The sequence below is a fragment of the Heterodontus francisci genome, chromosome 27 (genome assembly GCF_036365525.1).
Source record: "Heterodontus francisci isolate sHetFra1 chromosome 27, sHetFra1.hap1, whole genome shotgun sequence".
Lineage (NCBI taxonomy): Eukaryota > Metazoa > Chordata > Chondrichthyes > Heterodontiformes > Heterodontidae > Heterodontus > Heterodontus francisci.
The window spans coordinates 3,265,677-3,286,531 of record NC_090397.1 but is presented as its reverse complement, the minus strand read 5'-3'; the positions used below and the strand labels follow the sequence as shown (position 1 = coordinate 3,286,531).

General features: G+C 43.9%; 1 protein-coding gene across 1 annotated transcript in view; it reads right to left on the bottom strand.

Annotated features, from left to right (window-relative positions):
- The window catches only part of cbll1 (Cbl proto-oncogene-like 1, E3 ubiquitin protein ligase), a 38,279-nt gene that overhangs the window by 3,609 nt on the left and 13,815 nt on the right, over positions 1 to 20,855 (bottom strand). The window contains exon 5 of the mRNA XM_068058740.1: positions 17,983 to 18,056. Coding sequence (XP_067914841.1) covers positions 17,983 to 18,056 — 74 coding nt within the window. The remainder of the gene's footprint in view (positions 1 to 17,982; positions 18,057 to 20,855) is intronic.

Genomic DNA, 20,855 nt, shown 5'->3' with positions numbered 1-20,855 from the left:
TGGTTAGAGCTAAGAAGCAAAAAGATGATCACGTTATTGAGGGTATCCTACAGGACTCCAAATGGTAAGAGAAAGCCAGAGGAGCAAATCTGCAGGGAAGTCACAGAAACGTGCAAGAACTATATAGTGGTGATTATGGGGGATTTTTATTACCCAAATATCAATTGGGACAATGATAAAGAAAAGGCAAAGGAGGGGGAGAAATTTCAGAAATGTGTTCAGGAGAACTTCCTTGACGAGTATGTTCTGGGTCCAACTAGTAAGGAGGTATTGCTGGTTCTGGTGCTGGGAATGAAGTGGGACAAGTGGACCAAGTGTCTGTGGGGGAACTCTTGGGTAAGAGCGATCATTGTATCATAAGTTTTAGATTAGCAATGGAAAAAAGCAAGGAACATTCTAAATTAGAACTTCTTAACTGGAAGAGGGCTAACTTCAACGGGATGAGAGGAGATCTAGTCAGGGTAAAATGGAACCAAAAACTGACAGGAAAAATGGTAAAGAAACAATGGGTGATTGTTAAGGAGATGTTGTTTCAGGTACAGGCTAAATACATTCCAACAAAGGCGAACGGTAAGGGTATAAAAGCCAGGGCTCCTTGGATGATGAGGGAGATACAGAATATGATGAAACAAAAAAAAGGTTTATGATGCATGTCAGGTAAATTTTTCAAGCAAGAACCAGGCCAAATACAATAAATTTAGAGGGGAAGTGAAGAGGAAAAGAAGACTGGCATAAAGAGAATATAACATGGCAGTTAACATAAAAAGGAACCCAAAAATCTTCTCACACAGTATGTCCTGCCACCTTCAATGATCTATGCTTATACACCCCAAAATCCCTCTGTTCCTACATACTCTTCAGAACTCTGCCATTAAGTTTATACTGCCTCTCCCTATCCCTTCTGCCAAATGCATCATCTCACACTTCTCTATTAAATTCCATCTGCCCATTCTGCTAGCCTATCTATGTCCTGTTGCAGCCCATTTGTATCATCCTCACTGTTTACCAGACCTCTGAGTTCGGTATCATTGGCAAATTTTGAAATTTTACTCTGTATTCCAATATCCAAGTAATTTATATATATATCAAAGAAAGCAATAGTCCTACCACTGAACCTTGGGGAAACCACTGTTTACTACCCTCCCACCTGAAAAACATCAATTTACCGCGACTCTCTGTTTTCTGTCCTTGAGCCATTTTTTTTTCAATCCAAATTGACACTGACCCTCCTATTCCATGAGCCACAATTTTGTCAACCAGCCTTTTTGGTACTTTGTCAAACACTTCCTTAAAATCCATAGACAACATCCCCTTTATCAACCTTCTCTGTCACTTCATCAAAAAATTCAATTAGTCCAACAGCAACTGTCTGTCGCAGATCTGTGCTGGCTCTCCTTAATCAACTCAAACCTCTCAAAGCAGCTGTTGATTTTATTCCTCTTGGTTATTGTTTCTAAAATCTTGTCCCCCACTGATTTTAAACTGACTGGCTTGCAGTTACTAGGAATGTCCTTGCACCCTTTCTTAAATAAGGGTATCGCATTCGCCTCTCCCTAGTGAATCCTCTGGCACCTCCCCTGTATCTAGGGAAGATTGGAATATTATGGCAAGCCCTTCTGCGACCTCCACTCACACATCTTTTAGCAACCAGGGTCGCAAGCCATCAGACCAGGCGACTTACCCACGCTAAGCATACCCAGCCTTTCCAATACATCCTTTCTATTAATTTTCATGCCATCCATTATCTCTACGAGCTCTGCTTCTTCCTAAAAATTTATCAGCATCCTCTTCCTTAGTCAAGAATTTGAGCACATGGGATCAAGGGCAATTTGGCAAATTGGATCCAAAATTGGCTTAGTGGCAGGAGGCAGAGGGCAATGGTCGAGGGCTGTTTTTGTGATTGGAAGCCTGTGACCAGTGGTATACCGCAGGGATCGGTGCTGGGACCCTTGCTGTTGTAGTGTACATTAATAATTTAGACATGAGTATAGGAGGTATGATCAGTAAGTTTGCAGATGACATGAAAATTGATGGTGTCGTAAGTAGTGAGGAGGAAATCCTTAGATTACAGGACGATATAGATGGGCTGGTAAGATGGGCGGAGCAGCTGCAAATGGGCTGTATTAGCGGGCTTAAGGTAGATAAATCCTCAGGCCCAGATGAGCTGTATCCCAGGCTGCTATGTGAGGCAAGGGAGGAGATAGCAGGGACTCTGACAAATTTTCAGATCCTCTCTGGCCACAGGGGAAGTACCAGAGGACTGGAGAACAGCGAATATGGTACCATTATTCAAGAAGGGTAGCAGGGATAAATCAGGTAATTACAGGCAGGTGAGTCTAACATCAGAGGTAGGAAAATTACTGGAAAAAATTCTGAGACACAGGATCAACCTCCACAGGGAGAGGCAGGGATTAATCTGGGATAGTCAGCATGGCTTTGTCAGGGGGAGATCGCGTCTAACACATTTGATAGAATTTTTCGAGGTGGTGAGTAGAGGTGTAGATGAGGGTAAAGCAGTTGATGTAGTCTACATGGACTTCAGTAAGGTTTTTGATAAGGTCCCACATGGGAGATTGGTTAAGAAAGTAAAAGCCAATTGGAACCAGGGTAATTTGGAAAATTAGATTCAAAATTGGCTTAGTGGCAGGAGGGAGAGGGTGATGGCCGAGGGTTGTTTTTGCAAATGGAGGACTGTGACCAGTCGGGTACTGCAGGGATTAGTGCTGGGACCCTTACTGTTTGTAATGTACATTAATGATTTAGACATGAGTATAGGAGGTATGATCAGTAAGTTTGCAGATGACATTAAAATTGACGGTGTCGTAAGTAGTGAGGAGGAAATCCTTAGATTACAGGACGATATAGATGGGCTGGTAAGATGGGCGCAGCAGTGGCAAATGGAGTTTAATCCTGAGAAGTGTGAGGTGATGCACTTTGGGAGGTTTAACAAGGCAATGGAATATACAGTGGATGGTAGGACCCTAGGGAGTACAGAGGGTCAGAGGGACCTTGGGGTGCTTGTCCATAGATCACTGAAGACAGCAGCACAGGTAGATAAGGTGGTTTGGAAGGCATACTGGATACTTGCCTTTATTATCCGAGGCATAGAATACAAGAACAGGGATGTTATGATGGAGCTGTATAAAACACTGGTTAGGCCACAGCTGGAGTACTGTGTACAGTTCTGGTCGTCACACTATTGGAAGAATGTGATTGCAATGGAGAGGCTGCAGGGGAGATTCACCAGGATGTTGCCTGGGCTGGAGCATTTCAGTTATGAAGACAGACTGGATAGGCTGAGGTTGTTTTCCTTGGAGCAGAGAAGGCTGAGGGGGGAACCTGATTGAGGTATACAAAATTATGAGGGGCATTGATAGGATAGAGAGGAAGAAACTTTCTTCCTTAGCGGAGAGGTCAATAACTAGGGGGCATAGATTTAAGGTAACTGGCAGAAGGTTTAGAGGGGAGTTGAGGAGAAATTTTTTCACCCAGAGGGTGGTTGGAGTCTGGAACACACTGCCTGAAGAGGTGGTAGAGGCAGGAACACTCACGACATTCAAGAAGTATTTAGATGAGCACTTGAAACGCCATAACATTCAAGGCTCCGGGCCAAGTGCAGGGATATGAGATTAATTAGGACGGGTGCTTTATGGTCGGCGCAGGCACGTTGGGCCAAAGGGCCTGTTTCTGTGCTGTAAAATTCTATGACTATATATGTAAATTAAAGTCACCCATAATTACAGTTGCACCCTTATTGCATGCGTCTCTAATTTCCTGTTTAATGCCATCCTCTACATCACCGCTGCTGTTTGGGGGTCTATATATAACCCCCACCAACGCTTTCTGCCCCTTGGTGTTTCTTAGCTCCACCCATACTGATTCCACATCAGGATTCTCTGAGCTAATATCTTTCCTCACTATTGTATTGATTTCCTCTTTTACTAACAATGCTACTCCACCTCCTTTCCCTTTTTGCCTGTCCTTCCTAAATACTGAATACCCTTGGATGTTCAGTTCCCATCCTTGGTCACCCTGCAGCCATGTCTCCGTAATTGCAACTATATCGTATCCATTATGGGTGTACCTACACCACATGGACTGCAGCAGTTCAAGTCAGAGGCTCACCACCACCTTCTCAAGAACAATTAGGGATGGGCAATAAATTCTGGCTTTGCCAGCAATGCTCACATCCCAAGAATGAATTTTTAAAAAAAGGTCCAGGACATTAATATATAACAAAAAGAGCAGTGGTCCCAAAACTGATCCCCTGGTTAACACCACTGTAAACTTCCCTCCAGTCTGAAAAACAACCATTCACCACTACTCTCTGCTCCATAGACAATTCTGTATCCAGACTGCCACTGCTCCTTTCACCTCAGCAGCTTCAATTTTGTTACCAAATAATTTATCAAACACCATTTGAAAATCCATGTACACATAACATCAACCACACTGTCCTCAACAACCCTCACCATTACTTCATCAAAGAGCTTGATCAAGTTAGTGAAACAGGACTTGCCTTTAACAAAGTTGTGATGACTTTCATCTCTAAATCCATAATTTTGTAAATGCCAATTCATTCTGTCCTGGATTGTTGTCTCTAAAACGTTTCAACATTGCTACAGACATTGGGGTGGCCTGAAGTTGTTGGGTTTATCCTTCTGTCCCCCTATATTTTTAAAAAACAGGTGTATAACATTTGGAATCCTCCAGCTCTCTGGCACCAACCCCATATCCAAGGTGGATTGGAAGACTGTGCCCAGAGCCTCTGCGATTTCCACCCTGACTTCCCTCAGTAACCAAAGATGCATCCTACCCAGACAGGGTGACTTTCCACTTTAAGAACTGCCAACCTTTTAAGTATGCCCTCCTCATCTATTTCTATCTTATCTAATATTGCTACTACCTCCTCCTTCACTGCTACATTGGAAGCATTGCTTTCAAGTGAAGTCAGCTTCAAAGTACTGATTTAATATCTCAGCCGTGCTCTCTGCCTCCACAAAAATGAATCTCTTTATGGACACCAATTGGCCCCATGCATCATTTTCCTATTTATATGTTTATAAGACTTGTGGATTTCCTTTTATGTTAGCTGCTAATCTATTCTCCTACTCTCTCTTTGCCCTTTTATTCCTTTTGGATCTCCTCTGCACTTTCTATATTTAGCTTGGTTTTCCATTGTATTTATGCACCTTAGATTTGTTGTAAGCCCCCTTTTTCTGCCTTAGTTTAGCCTTGATATCTTTAGTTATCCAGGCAGCTTTAGTTTTGCAAAAGCAAAATACTGCGGATGCTGGAAATCTGAAACAAAAACAAGAAATGCTGGATTCACTCAGCAGGTCTGGCAGCATCTGTGGAAAGAGAAGCAGAGTTAACGTTTCGGGTCAGTGACCCTTCTTCGGAACTCAAGTTCGGAGTCCCGAAGAAGGGTCACTGACCCGAAACGTTAACTCTGCTTCTCTTTCCACAGATGCTGCCAGACCTGCTGAGTGAATCCAGCATTTCTTGTTTTTGTTTCAGCTTTAGTTTTGGTTGTCTTTCCCTTCCTCCTTGAATTTTTTTTTTATTCTTTCATGGGATGAGGGCGTCGCAGGCCAGGCCAGCATTTATTGTCCATCCCTAATTACCCTTGAACTGAGTGGCTTGCTAGGCCATTTCGAGGGCATGTAAAGAGTCAACCACATTGCTGTGGGTCTGGAGTCACATGTAGGCCAGACCAGGTAAGGACAGCAGATTTCCTTCCTTAAAGGACATTAGTGAACCGGATGGGTTTTTACAACAATCGACAATGGTTTCATGGCCATCATTAGACTAGCTTTTAATTCCAGATTTATTAATTAAATTCAAATTCCACCTTCTGCTGTGGTGGGATTTGAACCCATATCCCCAGAGCAATACCTGGGTCTCTGGGTTACTAGTCCAGTGACAATACCAGTACGCCACCGCCTCCCCCACATCAACCCAAAGGATCTGTTTTGCCTACCAATTTTTGATGCCAATCCACCTGGGCCAGATGTGTTTTAAACTTATTGAAGCTAGCCTTTATCCAGTTAGGTATTTTTACATTTGTTCCTTGTCCTTTTCCATAACTCTTCTAAACTGCTATTTTTGTTAACTGAAGTTATTAAGGGATATGGGACAAAGGCAGGAGTTAGGTCACAGGCCTGTCACAACCAGTCACGAGTCATGGTGGGCAATAAAGCAGCAATGGGAGGAGGCTCCCCGAACATTTCAATCATCAATGATGACTGAGCCCAGCATGTTGATGCAAAAGACAGGCTGAAATATTCGCAACCAAATTCAGCCAGAAGTACTAAGTGGATGATTCTTCTTAGCTCCAGACCTCATTAGAGACTTTGTTCATGTTCGGTGAGAGTTACTGCCCTTAACATCAAGGCAGCATTTGACCACATGTGGCATCAAGGAGCCCTAGCAAGATTGAAATCAAAGGAAATAAGGAGTAAAACTCGCCACTGGTTGGAATCACACCTAGCATAAAGGAAGATGGTTGTGGTTGTTGGAGGCCAACTATCTCAGCCCCAGGGCTTAGTGCAGGAGTTCCTCAGGGTAGTGTCCTAGGTGCAACCATCTTCAGCTGATTCATCAATGACCTTCCCTCCATCATAAGTACAGAAGTGGAGCTGTTTGGTGATGACTGCCATGTTCAGCTCTATCTGCAACTTAGCAATTAATACAGAAGTCTGTGCCCACACGCAGGGAGACCTGGACAATCCTGGCTTGGACTGTTACTGGCAAGTAACATTCATGTTATTCAAGTGCCAAGCAATAACCATAGCCAACAAGAGAATCTAACCACCTCCACATAGTATTAAACTGCATTACCACTGCTGAACATCCGCACCCACCACCACCCCCCCCCCCCCCTCCGCCCACCACACACTATGAACACCCTGAAGGCTGCCACTTATCAGAAACTTAACTGGACTAGCTACATAAATGCCATGGCTACTAGAGTAGATCATAGCCTGGATATTCTGTGGTGGTGGCTCACCTCCTGACTGCTTAAAGCCTCTCCGTTACCTACGAGGCACAAGTCAGGAGTGTGATGGAATACTCTCCACTGTCCTGGATGGTGGCAGCTCCAATAACACTCAAAAAAGATCGACACCATCCAGGACAAAGCAACCCGCTTGATAGCAACCAATTTACCACTTAAACATCCACTCCCTTCACTACACGCATACCAACAGGAACACCACTACTTGCAAGTCGTAAACCATCTTGACTGACATGCATTATCACTGGGTCAATACCTGGGAACTCCCCAGCTCACACATTGTGTGAGTACCTTCACCACATGCACTACTCCGGTTCACAGGGAATGCCTACACCAGCATCTCAAAAACACTTAGGGATGGGCAATAAATTGAATGAACTTTTAAAAATTCTCACTATAATCTGCCTGTTCTCGGTCAAGTACCATTGCCCCTTAAGTTTGCCTTTTCCTTGTCTATTCTTACACTAACCTAGTTGTGTGGTGGTTACGGCTTTTCAAATGCCCCACTATATTTAGGTTCCCTACTTGTTCTACTTCATTACCCTGAGCCAAGTCACCCTTCCCTGTTGAAGCATCATGACAGTAAGGGTCCTCAATACATAATAAAACATTCCAAGGTGCTTCATAGTAGCATTAACAAACAAGACACCAAGCCACACAAGGACAGGTAACCAAAACAAAAACAAGAAATTCTGGAATCACTCAGCAGGTCTGGCAGCATCTGTGGAAAAAGATGCAGAGTTAACGTTTCGGGTCAGTGACCCTTCTTCGGAACCAAAAGCTTGGCCAAAGGAGTAGATTTTGAAGAGAGGTTTAGAGAGGAAATTCCAAAGCTTAGGGTCGAGGCAGCTGGAGGCACAGCTGCCAATGGTGGAGTGATGAAAATTGGGGATGTGCAAGAAGCCATGAGATCTTGGAAGTTGTAGGGTGGGGAGGTTACAGAGATAGGGAGAGCCAAAGCTTTGGAGGGATTTGAAAACAAAGAAGGGCTGTGGAAGCTCAATCACTGAGCACGTTCAAGACAGAAACCAATAGATTTCTGGATACTAATGACATCAAAGGATAGTGGGGAAAAATGGCGTAGAGGTAGATGATCAGCCATGATCTGTCCGAATGGCCTACTCCTGCTCCTATTTCTTGTGATCCTATAAGAAATTAAAAATGTTGCCTGATCAAGGGCGAATGCAGGTCAGCAAGTGGAGTCTGATGGATAAATGGGATTTGCTGCGAGTTGGGATGTTCCCTTCAGGATTGACATAAGCGTAGATACAAGTCTCTACATTAACCAAACCCCCATAACCAAACAAATTCAATGCGATTTCAGAAAATATTTCAATATATAGCAACAAAAGCATGAGAGAGGCAAAAGATCCCATGGTACTATACAAAGAAAAGCAAAAACATTCTTCTGGTGGTCTGGCAGCATCTGTGGAGAGAGAAGCAAAGTTAACATTTCAGGTCTGCGACACTTCCAGTGTCCCTGGTGACCATGTGTGCAGGAAGGGTGTCCAGCTGCAGCTACTGACTGACCGCATTGCGCAGCTGGAGCTGCGGATGGATTCACTGTGGAGCATCCGCGATGCTGAGGACGTCGTGGATAGCACATTTAGCGAGGTGGTCACATTGCAAGTAATGGCTGCAGAGGCAGAAGAGGGATGGGAACAGGAGAATAGACCAGATGAATGCGTGGCTGGAGAAATGGTGCAAGAGTGGGGGATTTAGATCCCTGGGACATCGGGACTGGTTCTGGGGAAGATGGGACCTGTACAGGCGGGACGGGTTACACCGGAACCGATGTCCTCGCAGGGGCGTTTGCTAGTGCTGATGGGGAGGATTTAAACTAGAATGACAGGGGGATGGGAACCTGAGTGGGAAGACTGAGGAGGAGGAAACAAGGACAGAAACGAAAGACAGAAACGAAAGACAGGAAACAAAAAGGCAAAAGTGGAAGGCACAGAAATCAAGGGCAAGAAACAAATAGTGCGAAATTATGCGAAGATGACTAAGAATGTTAAAAGACAAGCCTAAAGGCATTGTGTCTCAATGCGGAGCATTCGCAATAAGGTAAGCGAATTAACTGCACAAATAGATGTAAATGGATACGATATAGTTGCGATTACGGAGACATGGCTGCAGGGTGACCAAGGATGGGAACTGAACATCCAGGGGTATTCAATATTTAGGAAGGACAGGCAAAAAGGGAAAGGAGGTGGAGCAGCACTGTTAGTAAAAGAGGAAATCAATACAATAGCAAGGAAAGATATTAGCTCAGAGAATCCTGACGTGGAATCAGTATGGGTGGAGCTAAGAAACACCAAGGGGCAGAAAACATTAGTGGGGGTCGCATATGGACCCCCAAACAGCAGTGGTGATGTAGAGGATGGCATGAAACAGGAAATTAGAGACGCATGCAATAAGGGTGCAATTAATGATGGATGACCTTAATCTAAATATAGATTGGGCAAACCAAATTAGCAATACTGTAGAGGAGAAATTCCTGGAGTGCGTACATGACGGTTGTTTGGACCAATACGTTGAAGAACCAACTAGAAAACAGGCCATCCTAGACTGGGTATTGTGTAATGAGAAAGGATTAGTTAACAATCTTGTTGTGCGGGGTCCCTTGGGGAAGAGCGACCATAACATGTTAGAATTCTTCATTAAGATGGAATGTGAGAAAGTTGATTCCGAGACTAGGGTCCTGAATCTAAATAAAGGGAACTATGAAGGTATGAGGTGCGAGTTGGCTATGATCGATTGGGGAATGTTACTTCAAGGGTGGATAGGCAATGGTTAGCATTTAAAGAGCGCATGGATGAATTGCAACAATTGTTCATTCCTGTCTGGTGCAAAAATAAAATAGGAAGGGTGGCTCAACCGTGGCATACAAAATAAATTAGGGATAGTATGAGATCCAAGGAGGAGAAATATAAAATGGCCAGAACAAACAGCAAACCTGAGGATCGGGAGCAGTTTAGAATTCAGCAAAGGAGGACAAAGGGATTAATTAAGAAGGGGAAAATAGAGTATGAGAGTAAGCTTGCAGAGAACATAAAAACTGACTGTAAAAGCTTCTATAGATGTAAGAAGAGAAAAAGATTAGTGAAGACAAATGTGGGTCCCTTACAGTCAGAAATGGGAAATTTATAATGGGGAACAAAGAAATGGCAGACCAATTAAATACATACTGTCTTCACAAAGGAGGACACAATTTACCTCCCAGAAATGTTGGGGAACATAGGGTCTAGTGAGAAGGAGGAAATGTATGAAATCAGTATTAGTAGGGAAATGGTGTTAGGGAAATTGAAGGCTGATCAATCCCCAGGGCCTGATAATCTACATCCCAGAGTACTTAAAGAAGTGGCCCTAGAAATAGATGATGTATTGCTGGTCATTTTTCAAAATTCTATAGACTCTGGAACAGTTCCAACAGATTGGAAGGTAGTTAATGTAACCCCACTATTTAAAAAAAGAGGTAGAGAGAAAACAGGGAATTATAGGCCAGTTAGCCTGACATCAGTAGTGGGGAAAATGCCATTATAAAAGATGGAATAGCAGAGCACTTGGAAAACAATGACATGATCGGACAAAGTCAACGAAAGGGAAATCATGCTTGACAAATCTACTGGAATTTTTTGAGGATGTAACTAGTAGAATAGAAACGGGAGAACCAGTGGATTTGGTGTATTTGGACTTTCAGAAGGCTTTCGATAAAGTCCCACGTAAGACATTAGCATGCAAAATTAAAGCACATGGGATTAGGGGTGAGGTACTGACATGGATAGAGAACTGGTTGGCAGACAGGAAACAAAGAGTAGGAATAAACGGGTCTTTTTCCGAGTGGCAGGCAGTGACTAGTGGGGTACCACAGGGATCAGTGCTGGACTCAAGCTATTCACAATATATATTAATGATATAGATGAGGGAATTAAATGTAATATATTCAGGTTTGCAGATGACACAAAGCTGGGTGGGATTGTGAGCTGTGAGGAGGATGCAGAGAAGCTCCAGTGTGATTTGGACAGGTTGAGTGAGTGGGCAAATACATGGCAGCTGCAGTATAATGTGGATAAATGTGAGGTTATCCACTTTGGTGGCAAAAACAGAAAGGCAGGCTATTATTTGAACGGCGATAGAATGGGAAAGGGGGAGGTGCAGTGAGACCTGGGCGTCCTTGTGCACCAGTCGCTGAAAGTAAGCATGCAGGTGCAGCAGGCAGTTAAGAAGGCAAATGGTATGTTGGCCTTCATAGCGACAGGATTCGAGTACAGGAGCAGGGATGTCTTGCTGCAATTATACAAGGCCTTGGTGAGACCACACCTTGAGTATTGTGTGCAGTTTTGGTCTCCTTATTTGAGGAAGGATGTTCTTGCTATGGAGGGAGTGCAGCGAAGATTCACCAGACTGATTCCTGAGATGGCAGGACTGACGTATGAACAGAAATTGGGTCGATTAGGCTTGTAGTCACTAGAGTTTAGAAGAATGAGAGGGGACCTCATAGAAACCTACAATGTTCTAACAGGACTAGACAGACTAGATGCAGGAAGGATGTTCCCGATGGCGGGGGAGTCCAGGACCAGGGGTTACAGTCTAAGGATAAGGAGTGAGCCATTTAGGACTGAGATGAGGAGAGATTTCTTCATCCAGACAGTGCTGAACCTGTGGAATTCTCTACCACGGAAAGCAGTTGAGGCCAAATCATTAAATATATTCAAGAAAGAGTTAGATATAGTTCTTAGGGCTAAAGGAATCAAGGGATACAGGGAGAAAGCAGGAACAGGTTACTGAGTTTGGATGATCAGCCATGATCATATTGAATGCAGAACAGGCTCGAAGGGCCGAATGGCCTATTCCTGCTCCTATTTTTCTATGTTTCTATAACTTCAGAGCATGACTGGCCTTTTTTAAAAATATTTTATTTTTTAACCATGTAGTCAGAGCTGCTCATTATTCTGCTATTAACACTCTCTCTGGATTAATACTTTGTCTTTCACAAGCATTAACACACTCTGCCTTTGTCCCAGGACAGCTTTGTAAATCACCCTTTGCCTGATCAAATATCTTCCCCTTTGTTCTCTCCCCCACCCACCCACCCCCCACCTCCCCTTCACTTGCTTAAAACCTAATTCTTTTCTAACCTTTTCCAGTTCTAATGAAAGATCACAGACCTGAAATGTTAACTTTGCCTCTCTCTCCACAGATGCTGCCAGACATGCCATTTTTATTTCAGATTTCCAGCATCTGCAGTATTTTGCTTTTATTTTAAAGTTCTTCTGGTGTCTAGCCAACATTTCCCTCAATCAGCATGACTCGTAATACAGACCATCTGGGCATTTATATCACTGCTGTTTCTGGGACCTTGCTGTGTGCAAATTGGCTGCCAAATTTCCTTACATTGCAACAGTGACCACATTTCAAAATTAATTCATTGCCTCTGAAGAGTTTGAGATGTCCTGAAGTTCCGAAAGGTGCTACGGAAATGCATGTTTTGTTGCAGAGGAAGTCATAGAGTCATACAGAGCAAGTGGTGAGAGCATGAACAGGTAGAATGTAGCAAGTTCATTTTATTGATGTGGATGAGGGTGCAAAAGGAATTGACCATTTGGGGCTAAGATGAAGAGAAATTTCTTCACTCAGCAGGCGCGAATCTTTGGAAATTCTCCATCCCAGAGAGCCGTGGATGCTGAGTCAATGAATATATTCAAGGCCGAGATTAATTTGTTTTCAGGCACTAAGGGAATCAAGGGTTAGTGTGGGAAATGGAGTGAAGGTAGAAGTTCAGCCAGATGGGCTATATTCTGTTCCTATTTCTTATGTACTAGAACAATTTCTCGCTACATTTACCTCATTCTAATATACCTGGATAATTAAAATCTACAAATTCATACTTTCTTTCCACTGATCAGTAGACTATATCATGCTCCCAGAAATGCAATTAGCTCTGGAAGTATGTCATAGCTCTTTGTCAGCTCACTCCAAAAGTTGCGTTCTTAACATAAGACTAAATTACCAATATTACATTGTAGGACTGATCCTAAAGTTGGAAATGACTAATTGGTCCAGTTATAGTCCTGGCTAGAATAAGTAGTCTCAAAACAACAGGCCCTGACAGTATTCCACAAAGTGTATGCAAAGCAATGGGATCCATGCTCAGCATGCCCTTTTACTCGTACATCTCAAAGCTCACTAAGATTGTTCCCATGTACTGGGCAGAGGTGTTGTACCAATATTACAAAGACAATAAGAGAGAACTGGGAAATTACAGGCCCAGTAACTTAACTTTAATTATAAGCAAATTGCTCAATGGGATCATTTCAGATGCTCTGTATAATCACCTGAATAGAGGAGGTTTAGTTTAGTTTAGAGATACAGCACTGAAACAGGCCCTTCAGCCCACCGAATCTGTGCCGACCATCAACCACCCATTTATACTAATCCTACACTAATTCCACATTCCTACCACATCCCCACCTGTCCCTATATTTCTCTACCACCTACCTATACTAGGGGCAACTGCTAATGGCCAATTTACCTATCAACCCGCAAGTTTTTGGCATGTGGGAGGAAACCGGAGCACCTGGAGGAAACCCACAGAGAACTTGCAAACTCCACACAGGCAGTACCCAGAATTGAACCCGGGTCGCTGGAGCTGTGAGGCTGCAGTGCTAACCACTGCGCCACTGCTGTAAGAGAGATTCCCATTAACCTGGTTGATTCCTTCTAGGTGGTAGAGGTCATGGGTTTGGAAGGTGCTGTCAAAGGAGGCTTGGCAAGTTGCTGTAGTGCATCTTGTAGATAGTACACACCACTTCCACTGTGCACCGGTGGTGGAGGGAGTGAATGTTTAAGGTGATGAATGGGGGAGACGATCAGGCTAACTGCTTTGTCCTAGATGGTGTTGAGCTTCTTGAATGTTGTTGTAGCTGTTTAGGCAAGTGGAGAGTATTCCATTACACTCATGACTGGTGCCTTGTAAATGGTGGACAGGCTTTAGGGAGTCAGTAGGTGCAGAATTCCCAAACCTCTGACTTTCTATTGTAGCCACAGCATATTTACGGCTGGTCCAGTTAAGTTTCTGGTCAATGGTGACACCCACACACCCGCTCCCTCCGAGGATGTTGATGGTGGGGGATTCAGCAATGGTAATGCCATTGAATGTCAAGGGGAGATGGTTCGATGGCTTCTTGTTAGGGATACTAATTGTTTGGCACTTGTGTGGCACGAATGTTACTTTCCACTTATCAGCCCAAGCCTGAATGTTGTCCAGGTCTTTCTGCATGCGGACATGGACTCGTTCAGTATCTGAGGAGCTGTGAATGCTACTGAAAACTGTTCAGCGAACATCCCCACTTCTGGCATTTGCCGCATTGACATGACAGGCCAAATTCTGTGCTGTAACCATTCTATGATTCTATGTTGGAGGAAAGGTCATTGATGAAGCAGCTAAGATGATTGGGCCTAAGAACCTCTGGAGAAATGCCCTGGGGCTGAGATGATTGGCGTCCAACAACCACAACCATCTTCCTTTGTGCTAGGTATGAATCCAACCAGTGGAGAGCTTCCCCCGATTCCCATTGACTTCAATTTTGCTAGGTCTCCTTGATGCCACACTTGGTCAAATGCTGCCCTGATGCTAAGGGCAGTCACTCTCATCTCACCTCTCCTCTGGAATTCAGCTCATTTGTCCACATTTGGGCCAAGGCTGTAATGAGGCTGGGAGACCAGTGGACCTGGTGGAACCTAAACTGCTCATCAGTGAGCAGGTTATTGCTGAGTAAATGCTGCCTGATAGCACTGTCGATGACACCTTCCATTATTTTGCTAATGATTTGAGAGTAGACCAATGGAGTGGTAATTGGTTGAATTGGATTTGTCCTGCTTTTTGTGGACAGGACATACCTGGATATACCAATGTTGGAGCTGTACTGGAACAGCTTGGCTACAGGCATGGCTTGTTCTCGAGCACAGGTCTTCAGACCACAGCCTGGATGTTGTTGGGAACCATAACCTTTGCTTTGTCCAGTGCACTCAGCCATTTCTTGATATAAAGTGCAGTGAATTGAATTGGCTGCAGAATGGCCTCTATGATGGTGAGAACCTCAGGAGGAGACAAAGATGGATCATTCCTTTGGCACTTCTGGCTGAAGATGGTTGCAAATGCTGCAGCCTTTTCTTTTGCACTTGTGCTGGCCTCCACCATGTTGAGGATGGGGATGTCTATGCAGCTTTGTCCCTGTTAGTTGTTTAATACCCCTCCTCCCCCAGTTAGTGGTTTAATATTGTTGATACAAAGGTTAAGTGCAAGTGTTAGGTCTAGATGACGAAATAGATTAGTCAGATATTGATGCAATGTGGCAATAGGCCTGCATCTGCTTGGTATCATTCAATACAGAGAAATGTAGTATTATGCACATTAGCAAGGCCAATGTCAAACATGTGTACACCATGGAGGCTGAACGGGAGAGGAACCTAGGTGTTATCATACATTAATCTCGGAAGACCTATGGCCTTGTGCTAGATGACTACTGCATAAGCAAATATTGTTAGGTTGTCCTGTTACGGCAATCAAAAACACAACAACAAAAAAAACTACACTGTGTTTATGTAACAACATGGTTCGGCCTCCTTTAGAACACTGTGTCTAGTTTTTGTCCCCACACTTGGTGGTTGATAGAAAAGATTCAGAGGAGAGCCACTAGATTGATACCAAGTTTAAATGCCCTTAGTTACCATGATAGGCTTAGAGAGTGAGCTTTTTGTTTGCGAAAAGCAAGGGCTTTGGGGGAGGTTTGATTCACATCTTTAAAATAATTAAAATATTAGATTCGTTGTTTGGCTAGGAGGACCAGGGGACAAGATTATAACTTACATAAGCATAGACTAGGTTAGATGCTAGGAGGTAGTTCTTTTCAGAGTCATCACCTATGGAACAAGTTGTTAGCTCATTAAATGAGTGTGCATTTGCTGCATACATTGTGAAGGGATGAGTTCCTGAGTGTGACCAACATACTATGTAGGTGAGTAGGCATGGAGCAATGCATCACCGTGATCTCCTGCAAGTTGTTTAAATTGCCTGTGGGGATTAAAGAGGAATTTCCCAGAGTTCTCCATCCTACATTGGCCTATGGTATTTGCCCTCACTCAGAAGGTTGTGTGGATGAGTGTCAGGATTTGCCAAAGTTGTATAATGGCAGTATGGAACAAACTTCATGGATCAGCTGTCGCATTGAGACTTAACTTCCAACAAAGAAGGACCACGTTGCAGAGAAGGCCAAGAGGAAACTTAACAGAGGTTTTTAAAATGATGAAGGGCTTTGTATAGACTAGATCCTTAGGCGGGGAATTCATTGGCAAATGGTCATCAATTCAAAACTGTCACCAAGAAAATGGAGAGGGGTTAGGAGACATTTATTTGCACAGCAGATTATTGGAATATGAAATGCTTTTCTACAGGGATTGGTTGAGGCAAAGATCACAGCACTTTACAGGAAATATTGGTCAAATACTTGAAGCAGAGTATACAGGACTATAGGGAAATCTCTGTTTTGGATTGAAACAAGACCATTTGGAGAGTGGGACAGAGGGATGACTTTTGGATTGCTCTGGCTTAGAGTTGGCAGTCAAAAAAGACCAAATAGGTGACGTCTGTACCATAAAATCGAAAATACCCCAGTTTTAATGCAATGAATAAAAAGTGTTACAATTGACTTAAGTACTCTTGTACCATTCCAAACTCCAACTGAGAAAATGCCAAAGAATATACAGGCAAATTAAGTAAGTCTGCAGAGCCTCACTAGATGAGAGCATGAATCAGAGGGTTTGCAGTATAATACCATAGACCTACCACTCCCACCCATAGAATGACTGTGCTACAGGACAGCTGTTGACTGCACTGTGGCACTTTATTTATACGGTGTATTGCTTTCTTTCAGTATTTTGCTAAATCTATGTTTCTTGTTGGAATCATGGTTAATAGTCAACAGTGTATGCAGTTGTGCCAAATTCTGGGGCAGAGATTTTGTCTCAGCCCCTGAGGCAGGAGGGGAGGGGGAGGCACAGAGTATCATGATGGGTGGCCAGGGGTGGGAGGGCGGAAGGCCCATCGCCTCCCTATAGCCAAGTGATCTTCCCGTGGTGAGAAAGGCCGACGATGGCGGCCTTTCCGCCCAGAGGCCAGTACAGACCCATAAGTGGCCTATTAACAGCCTCTTCCCGCTGCCACTGGGATATTACTAGCGGCATGGGGTGCCTTCGCCACGTGGAGAAGATGCCTTGTGGAATGAAACGCCCTTCCTGTGGGCTTGGGGGGGTCCCTCCTCCATGGGCAATCTGTGGCTTGGAGGACCCCGCCAAAAACCAGTTTACCCCCTGGGACCCATCTCCCCCCGGACTGTATGACCACCCTCCCGGACTGGCCCTGGCGACCCTGCCTCACTCATCTTGGATCCTGGGTTCCAATGCCGGGCCTGGGTCTGAGGTCTCTGTAGTACCAGCAGTGGCCACTGCTCCATGGCGCTGCCGATACAGCTGAGCTGCGAACTCTCTGATTGGCTGGCAGCTCTTGGAGGCAGGATACTCATCTTTGAAGGGATGGGGATCCCATCTCCTAAAACTTTGATTTAAAAAGACCACAGGGTCTCTCCGGGGGCGCAAATAGGCCGTGGCGGGCTTTCCCCCCCACTTTTCAGCACGGCACCAGGAGCCCCATCTCCAACACAAAATCCAGCCCTGGGTGTACAAAGGTACACACTGCCATTTGTTTTGCTGTATACAGGTGTATAGTGCTCATGTAGTCTGCAGGATATAGTATAAATTGAACAGGAAAACAATCGTCAGCTAACTGTCTTGTACTGCATAAAATTGTGCATTACTAAAGGGAAAAATAGTTGAAAGTATTTTTGGTACCAAGAAAGGCATAGTGTAAATTTAAATTACTAGCTAAACACAAAGAGAGCATGCCTTACCCAGGACACATCTTGTCACCCTTTTTCTCTTGCAAACTTGCACAGTTGAAACAAAACACATGTTTGCACGGAATCTGTGAAGTAATGCACATTTGTGAGGCAGCAGAAAATTTAAATCCCATTCCCTGTGTACATCTCAAAAAAATGCTAAATTTACAGCAAAGTCACAGTGTTTCAACTCTAACCCCAGGACGTGAAATAGTTTTTTCGAAAGAAGAAATCAGGTTCTGAGACAATTACCTTTGGTCTTTTGCACGATTTTTAAGAAATACACAATGATTTCTCAGCTTGAGGGGCAGCTGGAGTCACTGCGGAGCTTCAGGAAGGATGAGAGTTTCCTGGATCGTACTTTCCAGGAGATGGTCATCATACAGGTAGTGTGAGTTCAGGGTGGTAGATGTGTGGCCATCCAGAAGAGTAGCAAGAGGCAGGAGGTCCAGCAGTCTTTGGGGTGTGTGGCAGTCTCAAACCAATACACAGCATTGAAGACTGCTGGCAGTGAGGACACCCTGAAGGAATGCAGTCCAGACCAGAGTGGTGTCAGAGCAGGTCCGAGACCAGCAGCGAGAGCAGAACAAGGCTGGTGACAGGATACAGAGCGGCAGTACAGCGGCCCCGAGACCAGCAGCAAGTGCTGAGTGTGACCAGCATGGGGGGGATTAGGAGCAGTGGCACAGCAGGCCCAAGACCAGCAGCAAGAGTGAAACTGGTGGAAAGATAAAGAGCGACATCAGAGGAGGCCTGAGACCAGAAGTAAAAGCGAGATCGACGTGGGAATAAAGAGCTCGCGAGTTGGAAATGGACTGACAGTATTTGAAAAAAATAAATCAAAGTGTGATGCCACGGGGAGGGCTTCAGATTTTTGGGGCATTGAGACCAGTTCTGGTGCAGGAAGCACCTATTCAAATGGGACCGATTGCACTTCAACAGGACTGGGACCAATGTCCTTGTGCAGAGGTTCACTAGTGAGGTTCAGGAGGGCCTGTAGAAGTAGAAAAGAGGAATAAGGTGCATAAAGGGGTGAGAGTGTTGGATAGTACTAGAGAAGGAACATTTTAGACAGGAGCAGACTAGGAAGGACTACGAGGAATTCAAAGACAAGTTTAGAATGCATGTACTTAAATGCACGATGTATGGGGAATAAGGTTGGTGAACTACAAACACAAATAGCCATGTGTAAGTATGATGTAATAGCAATAATGTAAACATAAACATAAACAGGACTGGGTGCTTAATATCCACAGATAAAAAGCATTCAGAAAAGATAGAGAAGGAAAAGAGAGAGGTGGAGTGGCAGTACTAATTAGGGAAGACATCGTAGTATTAGAAAGAGATGTCCTTGAAGGGGGAAGGACAGAATTCATTTGGTTAGAGGTAAGAAGCAAAAAGGGTATGATCACGTTACTGGGAGTATTGGTTAGGCCTTTGAATAGTGAGAGAGAGGTGGAGGAGCAAATCGGCAGGGAAATCACAGGGTGGTGATAATGGGGGACTTTAATTTCCTAAATATTGATTGGGATTTTGCTAAAGTCATGTATAAAGCGGTGGAGGAATTTCTGAAATGTGTTCAGGAGAACTTCCTTGACAGTAGGTTCTCAATCCACCTAGGAAGGAGACATTGCTGGATCTGCTGCTGGGGAATGAGGTGGGCCAAGTGTCTGTAGGGAACACTTGAGTAAGAGTGAGCATCGTATCATAAGGTTTAGATTAGTAATGGAGATGAGCAAAGAACAATCTAAACTAGAAATTCTAAATTGGAAGAGGGCTAACTTCAAAGGGATGAAAGAGGATCTAGTTAGGATAAAATGGACCCAAAGACAGATAGGCAAAACTCTAACGGAACAGACTGAAGGGAAAAACAACAACGGAACACCGGCTGATCTTTAAGGAGATGTTTCAGGTACAGGCTAGGTACATTCCTACAAGGGTGAATGGCAGGGGAACCAAAGCCAGGGCTCCATGGATAACGAGGGAGATACAGAATATGATGAAATAAAAACAAAAAAAAGAGGGTGTATGATGCATGTCAGGTGAATTCTTCAAGTGAGAACCAGACCAAATGCAATGAGTTGAGAGGGGAAGTGAAAAGGAAAATAAGACTGACAAAGAGAGAATATGAGAATAGAATGGCAGTCAACATAAAAGGGAAACAAAAATTTTCTACCAGCATATAAATAGTAAGTGGGTGGTAAGAGATGGGTGGGGCCTATTTGGGACAAAGAGGGTGACATATGCTTAAAGGCACAGGGCAAGACTAGAATACTTAATCAGTACTTTATATCAGTGTTCACTAAGGAAGAGGATGCTGACAAAATATCAGTAAAAGTAGAGGTAATCGATGGAGTGGAAATTGATAGAAAGATGTACTGGAAAGTTAGGCTTTGCTTAGAGTGGATAAGTCGCCTGATCCGAATGGCTTGCAACCCAGGTTACTAAAGGAAGTAGGGGTGGAGATAGTGGAAGGGTTTGCCATAATCCTCCAATCTTCCCCAAGCACAGGAGAGGTGCTAGAGGATTGGAGAGTGGCAAATGTGACACCATTATTCAGGAAAGGACATTCCTCAACACTGGTCAGTAAGGTTTTAGAAACAATAATCAGGGAAAATAATCAACAGGTACTTGGAGAGGTTTGATTTAATTAAGGAGAGCCAGCATGGATCTTGCAGATGGTGCTTGACTAACCTAACTAAATTTTTTGATGAAGTGACAGAGAAAGTTGATGAAGGGAATGCAGTGGATCTGGTCTATATGGATTTTGAGAAAGTGTTTGACAAAGTACTACATAAAAAGCTGGTTAACAATATTGAGGCTCATGCAATAGGAGGCTCAATATCATCTTGGGATAAAAAATTGGCTTAAGGACAGAAAACAGC